This window comes from Rhododendron vialii, chromosome 12a, assembly GCF_030253575.1.
Source record: "Rhododendron vialii isolate Sample 1 chromosome 12a, ASM3025357v1".
NCBI lineage: Eukaryota > Viridiplantae > Streptophyta > Magnoliopsida > Ericales > Ericaceae > Rhododendron > Rhododendron vialii.
The window spans coordinates 29,073,205-29,089,325 of NC_080568.1; the positions used below are offsets into that span (position 1 = coordinate 29,073,205).

At 39.0% G+C, this 16,121-nt stretch overlaps 2 protein-coding genes across 4 annotated transcripts; both read right to left on the reverse strand.

Moving 5' to 3' along the window:
• Positions 1 to 243: 243 nt before the first annotated feature.
• LOC131311985 (uncharacterized) lies at positions 244 to 9,632 on the reverse strand. Of its 3 annotated transcripts, none has more exons than XM_058339662.1 (13): positions 8,966 to 9,632; positions 7,886 to 8,021; positions 7,302 to 7,438; positions 6,930 to 7,131; positions 6,347 to 6,585; positions 6,121 to 6,232; positions 5,812 to 5,956; positions 5,308 to 5,450; positions 5,033 to 5,202; positions 3,975 to 4,283; positions 3,837 to 3,892; positions 3,225 to 3,439; positions 244 to 1,902 (listed from the first exon to the last, which is right to left on the reverse strand). In XM_058339662.1, the coding sequence occupies exons 1-13, from the start codon at positions 9,173 to 9,175 to the stop codon at positions 737 to 739; spliced, it is 3,240 nt and encodes a 1,079-aa protein (XP_058195645.1). In that variant the 5' UTR covers positions 9,176 to 9,632; the 3' UTR covers positions 244 to 736. The 3 variants fall into 3 exon arrangements, with proteins under 3 accessions (XP_058195645.1, XP_058195646.1, XP_058195647.1); XM_058339663.1 differs by lacking the exon at positions 8,966 to 9,632 and adding an exon at positions 8,085 to 8,842; XM_058339664.1 differs by lacking the exons at positions 7,886 to 8,021; positions 8,966 to 9,632 and having other exon boundaries at positions 7,298 to 7,875.
• Positions 9,633 to 11,313: 1,681 nt separating this feature from the next.
• Positions 11,314 to 14,943, reverse strand: LOC131311657 (uncharacterized). The gene is made up of 2 exons (XM_058339184.1): positions 13,946 to 14,943; positions 11,314 to 12,408 (listed from the first exon to the last, which is right to left on the reverse strand). The coding sequence occupies exons 1-2, from the start codon at positions 14,271 to 14,273 to the stop codon at positions 11,663 to 11,665; spliced, it is 1,074 nt and encodes a 357-aa protein (XP_058195167.1). The 5' UTR covers positions 14,274 to 14,943; the 3' UTR covers positions 11,314 to 11,662.
• Positions 14,944 to 16,121: the final 1,178 nt, after the last annotated feature.

Consider the following 16,121-nt stretch of genomic DNA (forward strand, 5'->3'; position numbering starts at 1 on the left):
TGGCTGGTAGCCTAGTACACGCGAAGGGAGAAGTTTACCGCCTAAAAGTACTACACGTGCATGTGTGCATGTGAGGAGAGAATTTGTGTGATTAATACACAAGATTAATAAAGAGGAAGGGGGAGGAGGAAGAAAGAAAAGGGGGTTCACGGCTGGGTTTTTTTTAGTTGAAAAGAAATTTAAGCAGTCATGAAGAAATTAACTATTTGCGTGCATTTTTATGCAAGAAAGACAAAAAAAATGGTAACAACAAACAATACTTTTCGGATTAAAAAAAAAAAAAAATACTCTTACTTCAGGCAAATTATAGCATGAACCAAAGCAAGTCCCAACCTTTTAACTTACAATCTACTAACTCACTGCAATGTCCATACCTAATTAATCCTCTGTACCTTGAATACATGGTTACACGAGAGAATCTACGTTCTGTTATTCCCAAACTTCGCTGTCTCCTTGCCCGAATGCACTTTTAGCCACTGACATATGGTGAGAATCTTGAAATACACGAATTTCGAGACACAAAGATGCCGGTAGAAGTGCATTGAGACAGAAAAACTGGAATTTTTAGTACTGAGGACCCCGTGTCTTATATTCCTTATCGCGTGATCAAGTCTGAAAGGAGCACCATGATTTTCAAATAGTAGTTTTGCCGGTTATGCTTCCAATTTGGCCGGTGGACTGATGACCAGAGATGATAACCTTCAAATAAGTCCCCATTTCTTGAATGGTTCCTGTTTCACCTGGAAGCAAAAATGTTCTCTAAATCTTTGTGCAAACTCTTAGGTTTTGCCTTGGAATCCGACGATGAAGTCATGGAAGAGCTCCCACTCCTCTTCCGACTCCAGAATCCTTGACTAGTCGAAGGATCGCTTGGAAATCCGCTTCCTCCGCTTCCGTCTTTACTAAAGCTGGCCTTTGCGATTGCCCTCAGCTGTTTCATCCACGGTTTATCTGTACTTCCCGAACTCCTCTGCCTGTCTCCAGAAACAGCAGTATGCCCCGTGGGATCCCCATCCACGATTTGATTTGGGAGAAGCCTGCTCTCCAGATTTTTAATCAACTTCTGGGGAATGAAAAACATGAGGAACCCGATTGCAGCAGTTTGAAGACCTAATAAGAAGGAATCACCGGCGGGTTCCAGCTGCTTTATCTGATTATATAAAGCATACCATTCATTCGCCATTTGTGCCATAAAGGCAACCAGAAACAGTGAGATCATGAAGATCCCGATTTTGATCTCATCACCAGTCGAAATTTGTACCCCTAGGAGGAAAAAACAAGCAGCGAAAAGACCCACTTCTGTGGAAACTGAGATGATCTCCACTAACTGAACCTTTTTCTTGATAAATGGCTTTTTAAGGACTAGGAAAAACAGCTGGAAAGAGGTGATGCATAGTAAGGTAATTGTTGGTGTTTTAGAAGACCAGCTTTCAGAATAGAAACCGGCAACAATTCCGAGGCAAACCCGTTTTGCAGATTCGAGTAACGTATAGTATATTCTGAGAATACCAAACACCTTTTGTATAAAAGGCGCTTCGGCATCTTCTGTTTCATCCTCCGATGCGATGATCCTGTCCCCCCACTTGCGGGTTCCTATGGATATCTGAGAAAGCATGTATTTTGGCGGACCCCTTAGGTCTTCAAATAGTGGGCCCAACATCGTTAGACGAAGAGAGTTGGGCTGCTTCTTCCATGTCCACTGGCCTCTTTTACCAGGGCCCAGAGTCACGCGAATGATATCTTGGTACCAGTGGGATATCAGGCCCTCTTGATGTATTTCCTTGTATTGAAGTAGCTTCCCGAATGTGATTCCAATAGACAGGAACAAGAATAAGGCTAGCAATAGGAGCAATGTAATAGCCAAAAGGATAATGCCAATTGCAAGCCCCGAAGATGCTCCTCCTTCAATCATGAACAAGAAAGAGTGGATAAAATTAGCATTTTCATGTCTCAAAGTTAAAGCTTACATGATTTTGGATTATATCAGATTATTTGACAGTTCAGTAAATAATGTTCCTTGCATGCAGATATGATCTTGTTGAAACACATACTGTACAACATTCTTGCATGGAATTCCACTATGTATAGTGTAAATTGGACGTGTTGCTGATCCAATAGCTTTAAACAAATCTGATGTGATTATTCAAATCGAAACAGAAGTTTGGAACACAAAACGAAAAACACCCAGCCAAGAAATCAGCATAAAAAGAATTACATACTGCAAGTCCAGTTAGCTGTGATTTACCTCACAAAGATCATCTCATGGTACAACTGACATGCAACTTACATGTAAGATCAAGTTTAAGGCTAGGATTAAGTTTAATATGCTAATTTAGGGCTAAGCTAGCATGCAATACATGGTACGTTTTTCAGTATTTCACCCATCCGCCCATTTCATGATAACTCAGAACTTAACCACATTAAATCAATGAAGGCTAAATTCTAGATAGTTGCAAAAGAAATGATCGGTCTGGAAAATGGTAAATCATTCTGTATAGCTCTTCTTAGTACCAAAAGTTCTATCAAAGTAAAAATAGTGGCTGTACTCAGACTGAAGTCTTAAATTGTCAAATGTCCAATTGAGGTGATATGGCATGATCTGCCGGAGGAATTGCCACTTCTAGCCACACTCCACTAGTGGTAACCGTCAATTCAATTGTTAATAACTTTTTTGTATCGTTGAACGTTTATTATTTTATAACTCAACAAGTCAGTACACAAAGTTTGCTCGGAATAAATGTTACAAGTTCTAACTAATTAGGAATAGCCAATGATGGCCTCTTTTGCATAGTGGGAGTTTTAGAGCATCTCCAATCTTTACCCTTTTTTCCACCCAAATTTGGGTAGAAATTTGAGTCAAAAGCTTGATTTGGGTAAGGCATCTCCAATGCTAAATCCATATTTGTACCCAAATCTATTCTTGAATGGCACACTTGTAATTAATGAGTGACAAACTTGTAATTAATGAGAGAGTGAAAATAGGCTTTGAAAAAAATGGGTTTGGGTTTGAGTCTTCCCAAATTTGGGTGATAAAATGGGTAGAACTAAAAATGGGTAGGAAAATGGGTATAACATTGGAGATGGGTTTTTAAGCTTTTTACTCGAATATTGGGTATGGGTAATAAAATGGGTAAGGATTGGAGATGCTCTTACATCCGATATACACAAGTTTGTTTCCTGGCCTAATGCATGTACTTGAGGTAAAAATTATTTATTCCATTTACCTCTGATTAGAGCTGCTGAGGCTTCACAAATACAAGGCAGTGCAAGAATTATGAGGAATATTTCAAATCTAGGCAAAATGAAAGCTCCATAACTGCCCTGTTTTTCTGAGTTTTTCTTCCTCAATCTTAAGATAAGCAGGAGTGCAGCATGCAATAGCATCAAGCTGCTGCTAATAACAGCTAACCAAAAAATGCTTCGGTTAAAATCTCTCCACCTGAAAGAAACAAACTGATCAGATATGTGCAACTAAAAACTTCTTTCTTAGAGCTTCATAAAAAGTTGAGATTTTCATAAAATAGCAAACTATTATGCTGTAATCCACACAAAATACAGCACAGGTTAGAAAATGCTTCTGATTTCTTTCTAGCACAAAGAGTGGTGAATTGACAGAAATGAAACTTTAGAGACGGAAATATGCTAAATTTCAAAAGGTGCATTGTCTGTTATTGTAGTTTCTTTGTTATGTCTTCATAAATCATAACCTTCTCCAATCCTCTCCTTTAATTATCTAATACGAACCATATAGTTAACAGTTTCTTCACTACTTAACACTGATACAGCAGATGAAGAAACGTCACATGCACATCCAATAAGATATTCCATTTACTTACCCGTGTGAGTTATGTGGATCCAAAAGAGATTGAGCCTCCGGTTTGATATTTCCGCTCTGCAATGAACCGTTCTATCAGAAACTATATATAGTGTCTAAAACAAGTTTCACAAAAGCTAAGTGGTTTCTTATCTTTTACCTCAAAAAATGATCTATATTCCATTGGAGTAAGTGGCAACCCATAAACCGAAGCATCCATAAATGAATTCCGTTCTTGGGGCTGCACATTCTTAAAAGTTCCTGGTTCATGAAGTTTGGAAGCATATGGATACGGATTTCCAGGAGGAGTTGACCCAACCATGAATGGATGATCGTGTCCTGTTTCCCATGGGAGACTGAAGTAGGGGATACTCCATTGTAAACCTCTGGCAAATTCAAAATACTCAACTGGCAAGGTGACTGCCAACCATCTGGATAGAGCAAATACCTGAATGTGGCATGCAATTCTCTGTAGCAACAGAAAACAGAAGATTGCTTAATCAGTATGAGAATAAGTATGAGATGAATATTTAATCTTGTGTAACTGTCGTTTGAAATCTTCATACTTAGTAGTACTTCCACCGAAGCCATTCCTCGTTTAAATATTTACGGGGTTCATCTATGTTGAGAAGGAGTCTTTTTTTTTTTCTTGAGAAGTAGAAGAAGTCTAAAGAACCAATTTACATTCCGGTACTGGTTTTTTTAGTTAGTTACTAAAAGTTTACATACAGCAACGATTCTGCTTCAAGTAAACTAACCTTAAAGTAAATAAATGGTAGAAGAAGCTTAAATGCTTAATCCCACTGCCTATCCAACCTTTCTTGTGAGAAACGGTGATAGTGTAACAAGAAATGGTCAGAATCCATTCATGCAAAAGAGAAGAGGTTGATGCATGAGAAGAGAGTGGATAACCCTCTAGATGACTGTATAGAGTCAAAGGAATAACTTGGCCTAAAGGCTTCCAGGCTTAACAAAATAGTTCATTTATCTCGCTTAATCTCACATATCTTAATCTTCATCTGACCAATAACTGCCATCCTAAATTGGGAAATTCCAAATATATATCCTTCTCTCTCCAGTGGTGCCAGCAGCAGCCAAATGGAGCAGCATTCCAATCTTAAAGCCTATTTTGCCTCTGCTCATGAAGGTTCATTATATAACAAAACAATGCAATATTCTAATAAATATACAAGATATCAAAATAGATAGGTAACTTACAAAAAGATTCCTTCCGGGATAAGATGTCAAAGAAGACGATGGTCTTGGAAACGCCCCAACAGATTGAAGGCTTGCAGTTGAAAGAGTTAGCAAACCTGCAACTACAGCCGTCACCGCAAAAGCAGCAGTCGCAAGTTTGGAAAGAACCAAAGATATTACTGGTACAGAATCTGCAAATTGTTGGATAAGCAGATCAGAAAATAATCTAGCAATCAGAATCACAAAAGACTAGACAATGAAGGAGCGGGAAACAAGCAAAAAGATAAGATCCTTACAGTGCTTGACTTGTAGAACATTAGATGCCATGTTTTTGTTTCCGGCAACATCCTGTGTTACATTTTCAGGAACACTGATAGCTATAGTATCATTTTCTGCCTGCGTCTCTATGACATATATTCTCTTAGTCATCTCATGAAAGCTGAATTTATAAGAAAGAAAATGAAATTTACTCAGTAAACAGTCTTCTAGTTCATGCTTGTAAAATGCTGTTTCCTCGAGTAACCTGAAGCTCCTTGCACACTGTGTTAAATTTTCTTTGTTTCTTGCGCGCGCGTGTGTGCATGCACGTGTGTCGGTTTGTGCATGGAAACTTAAGTCCCCTTCTGCAATGCAATAATTATAAAGAAAACGCACACATTTTAATAATGCATTAAAGTTAAACTTTTGATACATGTCGCATATTTCTAAACTTCTGCAAATTTCTGCACACTTTTCACGATACTAATGCCCAGTTTACACATGCACCAAGTTTATGCACCAGCACTTGGGAAATTACTCACCTCTGTAAGTGCCCTCCAGTGATGGATATATGGGAGGAGTTGAAGTCAAATACGGGCTTCGTAAACTCTATCAATACTGAAATACTGTTTTCTCTGGTCCTCGTGCTAGATGTTGTAGTCAAAATCACTGCAGGCCTCTGAGAATCTGAAGATTAAACCCACATCCATGTCAAAAGGAAACAACGAACATTAGATGAACCTAAAAGTCAATGCCAAATCACCATCTCTGTCGAAGTATAAACTTCTCATCTATTTATCGGAAATAATGCGATATCTTTCATTAACTTCTTTTCTGGATGTAAAACATACCATAGAGAAAGGTAACTGGAGCAACAGGAGAAACTGGGGTCCCCTGTCTGCTTATTATAAAGCTTGAGTTAAGGCTTACTGTGACTATACTCATGCTCGATATTTCTTCCACCTGGTAGGCGATACCGGAAAATAAGATGCTTGTAAAACAAAGTTCTAAAAAAACAGAAATTTCGTAAAGGAAGTAATGTGACAATATGAAGGTTATAACTATTGGCTGACTGACCATAAAGCCAAATCTGCGGCTTCTGAGGCTATTTCCATTTATTGGAAGAAGCGAACCCTGACTTGTGTGGAGAGAATTCAACACTTCAGCAGAGGAGTTCAGAACAGGGTGTGTGAAATACAGATACACCTTGAGGTTTTCATAGCTATTGGTTGCTTGTACGGTTCTCGTTTCACTGTTAAGTTGGAGTAGCTTTTCGGGGACATGAGTCCTCAGATTAACAAAGACGCTGCTCCTGTCTGTAGAATTCAACCACCAAACACCAAAGTTAGATTCTTATTGGTATAAACAAACATGGAGCTGAATCGTAAGCAAAACCAATGCAAAAACCATATTTTCTTTGTTTTGTTATTTTTTGTTCTGAAAAAATGCTTGGAACACATTTCTGGGGCTAATTTCTCACAAAAAATTTTGATAATCCAGACACAGATAATGCTTTATTTTGAGATACTCATGCAATGACTAGTGACATTGGCAATGTAGCGAGTATAAATATATCGTGAGGAAAATCAACTGAAATGTAAGTTAAACTAAAGAAATTATAGATCATACACAAGAAGCGTGAACAGAATATTGGACTCACCAATATGTAACAGAAAACTTGAATTTGATGATCTCCTAAATTTATTTCCAGCACTATCTGTACAGAAATCTTTGTCCATCACCAGAATAACTCGTCCACGTTGAACGCTAGAAGACAAATTCACAGTAAGAGAAAATTCGAGGTTGGGCTGAAGGATCTTGAGTGTAGTTGGCACAACTTGGGCAGAACCATACACGAGAAGCTGTAATAAATAGAGGTTTATCCATCAGAACTAATTCTTTTAACAGTCTTCAAAAACCAACCTCTCATACAACAAAAAATTCGGAACGAGGTGAAAGTGATCATGCACAACAGAAAAAGGGATGGGAGGAAACATTAAGACGCTTAATTTTCAGGTGGCCACGTACTCACGTTGCACGCATTTGTAGACGAACATTCGAAACCACCTCCACCATTACAAGGTTCACTGAAAGAAATATTTACGGGCACACTAAGAGTATTTGTAAATGATGTTGCTGCTGTAACATATGCTGTTGGGGGAATAGTATCTGCATTGATAAAAAATAAATACAATCAGAAAAGTTTCCAGCAGTTAAAGCCCGAAAAGTACCAACAGATGCACTACTATAAACTGGATACTTAAAGTATCGTTCCCTTATTCTTCATCGTGTTAGAAACTTCTATCTTCTACATAATCAAGGAGTTTTTAAGTGATACGAAAACCAAAAGTTTGAGTGTGTCTGGATGCATTGATGAGATGTGTTTGACCATTCCAACACAATTTCAAGTGTGATTAGTTTTGTATGGCAGGTTTCCAGCCAAGAGGTGATTACATGCAACAAAAGGGAAGAAAGATAAACTAGATTTGCTGACTTATATTTCCCCTCGCATGTTTCACAACGTTTAAGCAGTAAGACTACCCAATTAACAGGAATAATATGTTGTTGAAAAATCGGCAAAGAAGATGTTAGAAAGGATAAATAGGGTTGCCTAACCAACAGTCCAGTTATAGCTAGCACAGCTAGTGCCTCCAGACCCATTGGTGCAGACCTCGAATGTATGATTTCCATCGTCCAAGCCCGCATAAGAAACTTCTCTGGCATCACAAAATGAAGGCACACTACGATCCAGCTGCATACAGTGTATAAAAAATCATATAAAATAAGACCAAATTCTGTACAAAACGATAGTTACCATAGAAATTTACTCCATGAGGCCCCTTCGCAGCCATTTTTCGAAGAAACAGAATGGGCAAGACTCATTTGAGCCGTGCAATCGATGTATAAGTATATACCGAAGAGTTGTAAAATTGTCAATTAAGGTGAGACCAAAAAAACCCGAAATTCGTAACTTCTTGTCAAGTGATTCACTACAGATTTGTAGAAGCTACCACATACAATTTGAAAAACCAGTTGTGCTGGTGAATTCACACTTCTCTACCTTACCAACCCATAGGAGATCCCCTGAGCAAATCTGCTTGTGGATGGTGTCTCGAATCCACAAGACCAGATTATGACTAAAACCCATTTGCGACATGAAAATTTGGACACAACGGTTATTTGTAACGCTCCTCTCACATGGGTGAGACCTACAGATACATTGTGAGGTGACCCACCCCATGTGAGAATGCATTAAAAACAACGTTGAATTTAAATTTTACATTTGTGACCGGCACGACTGGCCGCCTATTTTTTTGTCTTGATAACTCAAAGTGTCCGGACAAGCTTACATGACCTGTTTAATCTGCCAATACAGAGTTTTCTGCTAGGCCCAACTCCAACCTAATTTGTGATGCCTCATTGTATTCTCCTCCTTCATGTGGCAAATTATATTGTAGACTTTCTTATAACTGGATCTCCTGCGCAACAGACTGACTAATATGATATTGATTTCATGTTCAGTCATAGCAAGCAAGATCCATGTTATCAAGTAAAAGTAACCAACAGATAACCAAAAAAAAAAGTAAAAATAACCAAGTCCAACTAGCTACCTTGATAAACAAACTCCTAAGATACACAAAAATAACAAAGGGAAAGCTAAAAAGCCATGTGTTAGACAAATCAGCGAATACAAACCGTGCAATTGGTGATGCAGTTTGTGCAAGAACCCCCATTAGAACCCTCCAAAACTTTGAAACCAAATGTAGCAGAGTTCAGATTTGAGAATGCATGTGGGGTCTTCAAAAACTTTATAGAGACTTCTGAACTTTCACCATGAGCTTCCAAACTCAAACCCGCAAAAACCCAACATAGCAAAACCAGCCATGAAGGTTTGCTCGTCCCCATTTCAGAAAACACAGTTTTGAACCCAATTTTATACAGTTATCAGTGTAGGGTTTGTCTCAGTAGCTCATGAGCTGAAATTGAAGTCTATTGGAAATGTACAGATCTAACATGTGTGGTGTTCCTCTGTGGAGTAAAGAACCGTGTCTGTCATTGTATCATGGACAAGGTTTTTTTTTTTTTTTTGGAGAGAGAGAGAGAGAGAGAGGAATAGATTAGCCATTAGTGGTTGATTAAGGATATGGCTTATAAGACTGAGAGTGCAAGACAGTGTATTCTCACTATTCTGCATGAGAGAGAGAGAGAGAGAGAGAGAGAGAGAGAGAGAGAGAGAGAGAGATTCCAAAAGAAATAAAGATGACTACTAGAAGAAGACAGAGATGACAGAGAGACATATACTTGTGATTCAAGAATGATAGTTCCTCTTCAAAACATTTGTGGCCAGAAAATTAAATTCGTTGGTCCTATCTACCTACTGCTGCAAGAGGCAACTTATAATTAGATGAGAAACCAGCACCAGAAACGAATTGACACATTAATTTTGGGTTCATTTTATAGTCAGTGCTTGAAATTTTATTATCTTTGTGTCTTTTGTTTGTAGTACTATCATTTGTTCTCTTAAATTGTTCGTTTTAGGGTCTCAAAATTTTTGGGTACGATCTTCACTAAATTTTCTCTATCTATCTCTCTCCACTCATTAATTTAAAAAAATCTTTTTCAAAACCCAAACCGGACCGGACCGGGCAGGGTGGTATATTAGGGTAAATTGACAGCATAAAATGAGAAGGAAAGAAAGCTGTAGGGTCCCTGTAAAATACAAAGCGAGGTGAAAAAATTTGTTTCTGACCCAATTGACAACGTTTGGTGGTTGAATTTGTTCATCTTGCGTTATAACGACCATGCATGCAGCTTCCGTGGTTTTCAATTTAAAGAAAAGAAATCTTTGCTTGTTTTCTGATAACTCATGTGTTCGGGTCAAAACATACGTACATCTCGATTAATCCAAGGGATCAATTCCATCGTCTATTTGCGGAGATCCCAATTAAAGTGCTCTATATAGACTAGATACAAATGAGTTGATAAAACTTGAGAGATTTCGAATCTAAAACCTTAAGAAGGAGCAAACTTTTAAGTCTTAGGTCTTAACCACTAGTCCAACTGCTCGGGATTTTAGAGATACCATTGTTGTTACATGCTTTTTCTAATTTTTACCATAGCTCTTGTTACCATTTTTATTTGCTGCCTTCAACTGTCAGAAACTTTACCCCTCATTCAACACTTGATTGTACATTTCACCTAACGATGAAGAATAAAAAAATGTACAAAAAAATTTCCTATCCTCAGGCTTCACCTCACAAACATTATCCCTTTCCCAATGGCCTCTGTCTTTCTCTCTCTGAGAAAATCTTAGTAAGACTTGTGTGAGAGAGGACAAAATGCAAGAAAAAATCTTAGTGAAAAGAGGAATCCTGCAAACTGATATAAGGTTGACAGCCTCTGGTTTGTCTTCATAGCTCAAAGCTCATTCGAGGACAATAACCAAGTTGCTGTTAAAATTGACACTGACAAATGGATCATAGAAGCGCTAGTAAAATGATTAAGCCTCGTTTGGAAGTATCTTACTCAAAACTCCTGAAGGAACAGAACCAAACCCTACAAACCTGTTACCTGAACAGGGCCCAAACAAGGCTAAACCGTTTCCCATGCAGTTTTTTCTTCCGTTTCTTCTTGACCTATTACATGTGCGAAATAAAATTGAAAATTGACAATGAACCATATGAATATGAAGATGCAAAAACAACCGTCATCTTTAGGACCTAACAATCAATCTTTTGTTAGCTTTTTTTTTTTTTTTGGAGCCTATGTGATGCAAGTCTAGCTCCGCACTTAGGAGCTTACGGTCCTAAGTGCAACGGAGCTCAGATCGGGGGACTGAACTCCGTACTTATGAGGCTTTTCAGACCTATTTTTTACACAATAGCTTCCATGTTGTATGCTCCCAAACTATATGTTGATATGTTTCATTGACCCAAAAAGGAAACAAAACTGAACCTTGACCTACAAGCCACTCTAAAGGATCTACTAACAAAAGTCTTACATTGTCTTGCGTAATGTAACATACCTTAAGTTATAGTATTTAAGACAAAACGCACTAAAACATGCATTCATTCCCAGTAACAATGTATCACTAACAATAGCTTCAGCATTTAACAACACATACAACTTAAGCACGGAATCTTGGACAACTTTTCTTTTGTCCCTAGGAATGTATATAGTAGCTGATGCAGTAGCCAAAGAGGAGGAGTACCACTTTAGGCATTCCAAGCTTACACGCTTCCCTGCATCAGTAGCTAATTTACAGCATGAATGAAAAATAGAAACAACAAAGACCTTCCCCGGAATCCGCCATTGCCTCTTCTTGGCTTGAAGTAACGCAACACAGAGAGCCCCATATGGTCACCGAATAGGAAGATTCAACACTACACCAATTTAGATAGCTAAACCACTTCCCAGCATCCATACTCGAAGAAGACGGTCATAAAATGAACAAGTAGCTATCACACCACTCTTCCTTTTGCCTTCTAGACAAACCTGGCCTCTCTGCCAATCTGCTCCATATGCAAGTGATCCATGCTTATTATAAGTTTCAATAACCTCTGCTTTTTCTCCTTCAATCTTGACAACTGCAAAGCCATTGTGCATACAAGCAGCCAATAACAAGCCTGGAATAAAGGGGTGGTGCTTAATTCTCCAAACTCCTCCGCCTAAACAAATTGATGTTTCATTTACGGGCTTAGATATTGATCTCACATCCCATACTCTTAGGTACTCGTCGTAACTGCCGGTGAATAACGTATGAGGGTCACTAGGACTCTTTGTAATGCAACATACACCCATCTTATGGATCTTGGAATTCTGGAATACCAAATTTGACGGACAGTCCCGCAAATCCCAACAGCTGAATTTGCAGTCATCCGAGCCAGAGTATACTAGTTGTGGTTGGTGTATATCAAAAGATGCAGCCCAAAGTTCAAATTCATGTGCTTTCCATTCTTGTTGGATATCTAGTTTGGACTCCATAAGCGAGATTATTGATAGTGAACCATCTGAAAGGCCCACAGAGATGGACGTAGCTGAGGGATTCCAGTCCAAGCATAGGCACATTGAGGAACTCACCTGTTCACCACTGACCTCTTTCAGAAAATTCCCCTCATCAGGCAGAGTATCCAATTGTTCTGCAGGTTTTAGAGAAGTGAATTCCAATACTTGCATAGGGCAGGCAAAAAGAAACTAAAGACAGCACAAAAACGAAAATTGTTTAAATTGCAAGTCATAGCTCATTTATTGTCTTAAACAAATAAAACTTGGCTTAATACAACAGCTATTCCCTCCTCCAACCGCCCCTCCCTGTGGTCGTCCTTATAATCCCTAGTGTTTCAGGCAGTGGTGGAGCCAGAAATTTATATTTGAGGGACAACTATTAATCACAAGTTAAATGTCACTTGGAAAACAACCAAGAGGAGGGGGGTTTCTATTCTAGGAAAAAGAAAAGAATAGATTAAGTATTGTTATTTCCATAGTCCATGTTAAATTCATGGTGAGCTTGCACTTTTAGTTCATATCTGACACCTTTGTCACCTGACAGATTGCTAAAGCCAACTTCTTGTCTAACAACCGAAAATTTTCCATTAGCGAAACACAATTGTATGCATATATATCAGGACTTAAGAGTCGATCCAATTAATGACTACAAATCCTTAGGCTACCTTATCAGCAAGACAATGAAAAAAGCAAACAGAACTTCCTCATAATGGCACAAAGTAACACTAGTCATGGTGCACCTCTTTCTTAGGATCTCTTGATCATTAGGTGGGGATTCGCAGGATTAGCTTCTGAGTTGAACTGCAAAAGGGTGCTTTTAGTTTTCTCCACGTACCTATTACTCTGTGGCTCTGCCTATTTAGTTATTCGACTACTCTATAATTTTTTCCCCTTTCCATCATAGTGAAAAGAGATGCAGCTATCGTGGCCAGTGGATGTAAGGTGAACCACTTAAACCAAGTTTTCTTGCGTGATTATACCGTTTGCTTTCTTTATCTTCTGTTCGTATACCTATTCTAGATACTGATAGGATCCATTCCTAACAATGCACATCATTATATTTCATCTGCAACCAAATAAAAACTTCTTAAATAAAGAAATGTTGATTGAAGTTGAACATACGAAATTACCAAGTGACATCAATCCATCAGCAATAATACATCGTGATCACATTTAACGTTTTTCATTGTTCATTAGTTACCCTAACCAAAAGCATTGTTCTTCTCCTTTTCATTTGACTATAAAATCAAAAAGTTGTGTTCCTAGCATAGCTTAATTTATTTTCGGACCGGTTTGAATCAAAGAGTGAAGTGAAGAGGAGTCAAGTCGAATGGATTTTAACAGGGTTTTACTCTAGGCTCCTGCTCTCAACCCACGCTCTCACAAATTTTGGTATATGGGATTGTTTCCAAAGGATGCTCTTTTGCTCCATCTCACACTTTCGCTCACACATGCGCACTCTCCTAGGACTTACTAAAATAGAGTTTGAATAAACAAGGGAATGAGTATAGATTTTAAAAAAAAAACACACACAAATGAATCAGTGCAGGGCCCAAACAAACAAGAGGGCAACGTCATGTGAAAGGGCATTACAAATGATTGTTGCATGAAACTTTATTCCTGATAGTTACTCAAACTATACACCAATAAAAGAATGGCAAACAAACATACCTCTATCTTCCAACCCATCCGAACAGCAATCGAGGCGATGAACCCTCAAGTACCCATCGGCATCGGCTTGAGCGAGCAAGGGGGCAGCACCGGTTCCGCCAGGACTCCACTTGATATCAAAAATGCCCGCCGTTTCCACACGATGGAACAGCTGGAGGCGTGGAGCTTCGGCGTCTACGTTGAAGAGCGATATGCTTCCGGATCGATTCGGACGATCACCCTCTTGTAGCGTGTACGTCGAGGCGGCGAGGACGCGGCGGAACGAGTCATGGGGACAGAACTCCACGGCGTCGGGGTTGCCGTCTAGGTAGCAGTGGCCGATTTCCATGGCTAGATTCTTACCCCCTTTCGAGAGACGAATACAGTGTAGGGATGAAATCGAGTGGAAGATCAGTTGGGCTTTTCGTCAAACAGGTTATCGACACAAGATGAGGTTGAAGTTGCATTCACGTACTCTACTACACAGCTTACTTTTTTTAAACGTTTGGATCCCCCAATCCCCGCGGGATCCCGTTTCCCAAGTAATCCTTCAATGTCTTTGGTCACTGCGTAGCGGTGTTCCAAACTTTTTTAAAACGTTTGGATCCTCATTTCCTGCGGGATCTCGTTGGGTTTTTTCGAGCAATTATTCAATATTGCTGGTCATCACATGGCGGTGATAGTGCCCCAAACTCTTTTCTATCACATCACGTTTGTCTGGACTCCACACACATTTTGTACCGGAGACCACACAAATTTATGGTTGAGACATCACCACGCAGTGCCTCAAAGACATTAAATAATTTTTCTTGTTTTCCATTTGGAATGGAGATGGAGAGTAAAAAGAAATCTCCGGCGGAGATTGGGTCAGGACTGGAATTGGGATGGATAGGGATGGGTGAATCGGGGACGGGATAGTAATGTCCACTCCCACCAAGCCCCGTTGCCAACCCTAACTTGGAGCGAGAGTTCACAAGGGTGCTGATTGGAATCAGCCGGGCATCAACTAATTATTTGCGTCGATCATTGACCGTTAATAAACAATGAAAGATCAATTTCATCGTTTATTAACACTTGCAAATTAAAATTGGTCAAACCTTGTATTGACAAACCCAATCTAAAAATAGATGCTACGCTTCAAACAAAAGACTTCTGAATTTGTGAAACCAAGAATTAGCATAGTAATAGTCACTGCACTTAGGATTTTAACTTTAGGCTTTTTTTGAAACCTAAGGAAAATAAAAATAAAAAATTCCTTCCTATTTGTTTGGTTGGAAGAGAAAGAGAGGATAAAATAAAAATTTCAAGTTTAGAAAATAGTAAATTTTTTCTTCCATTTTCCGCCCATTTTCTTCTCTTTTCTTTTCTTTAATTTCCAAACAGAGCCTAAGGTAGCCAAATGCCGATTTTAATGTATAAATGAAACTTAATCTAAATGTTGCATGCAAAATTCCTGAATATTCAGTTAAAAAAAACTCTTCCCTTAATATTCAAGAGCATTGCCATGAGGTGCTCTAGAGTCTTCTCCACCACACATTAGTGTGAGCTTCACCACCAGGTATGTGACTCCCACCCTAATAAGTCGTGGAGAAGGCTCCTGAAGCACCACGTGACGATGCTCCAGGAGCACACGAGCAATATTCATTCCTTGCGGAGAACTACACGACATTCTCACAGTTCTCCTAACCAGTAACGCAGCAATAAATTTTACAAATGAGACATGTTGAGTCACCTTTGATTTGGTAAGAGAGCAACAAAAGAGTAATTCATAGAGCGTGTTTTGCAATGATTCATATTTCATAGAGTGTGTTTTGTTAAAGGTGAGAGGTGCAAAGTTGTGTCGGGGCCTAAGCGAGAGATGCAAGGCAAGGCGTACACCTTTTTTTTTCGATTCTGGTGATCGAGAGAAATGGAGTGAAGGTAATATGATCAACTGAAGTGTAAGGCTGAAGGAGTGAATGCATACATTTTAAACCTAGTTTTGACTACACCGTTGTGATTAATATTGAAAGAGCCGCGCCTTTTCTTACCTTTGGGCCTTTGCATAATGTTGCACTCTCGGCTAGATTTCAGAACATGCACTTTAGTAGATTCGTCAAGCGCAGAAGAATTACTTCCAACGTGCCTTCACGAAGAAGCAAGCATGAGATGTAAATCGGCAGAAAACAATCTTCTCCTGCTAAAACGGGGTAGGATT

Excerpts from the sequence above, each read along its gene's own strand:
- LOC131311985 (XM_058339662.1), bottom strand. The coding sequence starts at position 9,175 with ATGGGGACGAGCAAACCTTCATGGCTGGTTTTGCTATGTTGGGTTTTT. Across the intron at positions 3,893-3,974 it reads AATATAGATCATTTTTTGAG|AGCGGAAATATCAAACCGGA; the intron begins GTAAAAGATAAG and ends GGTTCATTGCAG. Across the intron at positions 1,903-3,224 it reads CTCAGCAGCTCTAATCAGAG|GAGGAGCATCTTCGGGGCTT; the intron begins GTAAATGGAATA and ends TCATGATTGAAG.
- LOC131311657 (XM_058339184.1), bottom strand. The coding sequence starts at position 14,273 with ATGGAAATCGGCCACTGCTACCTAGACGGCAACCCCGACGCCGTGGAG. Across the intron at positions 12,409-13,945 it reads GGATGGGTTGGAAGATAGAG|AACAATTGGATACTCTGCCT; the intron begins GTATGTTTGTTT and ends TAAAACCTGCAG.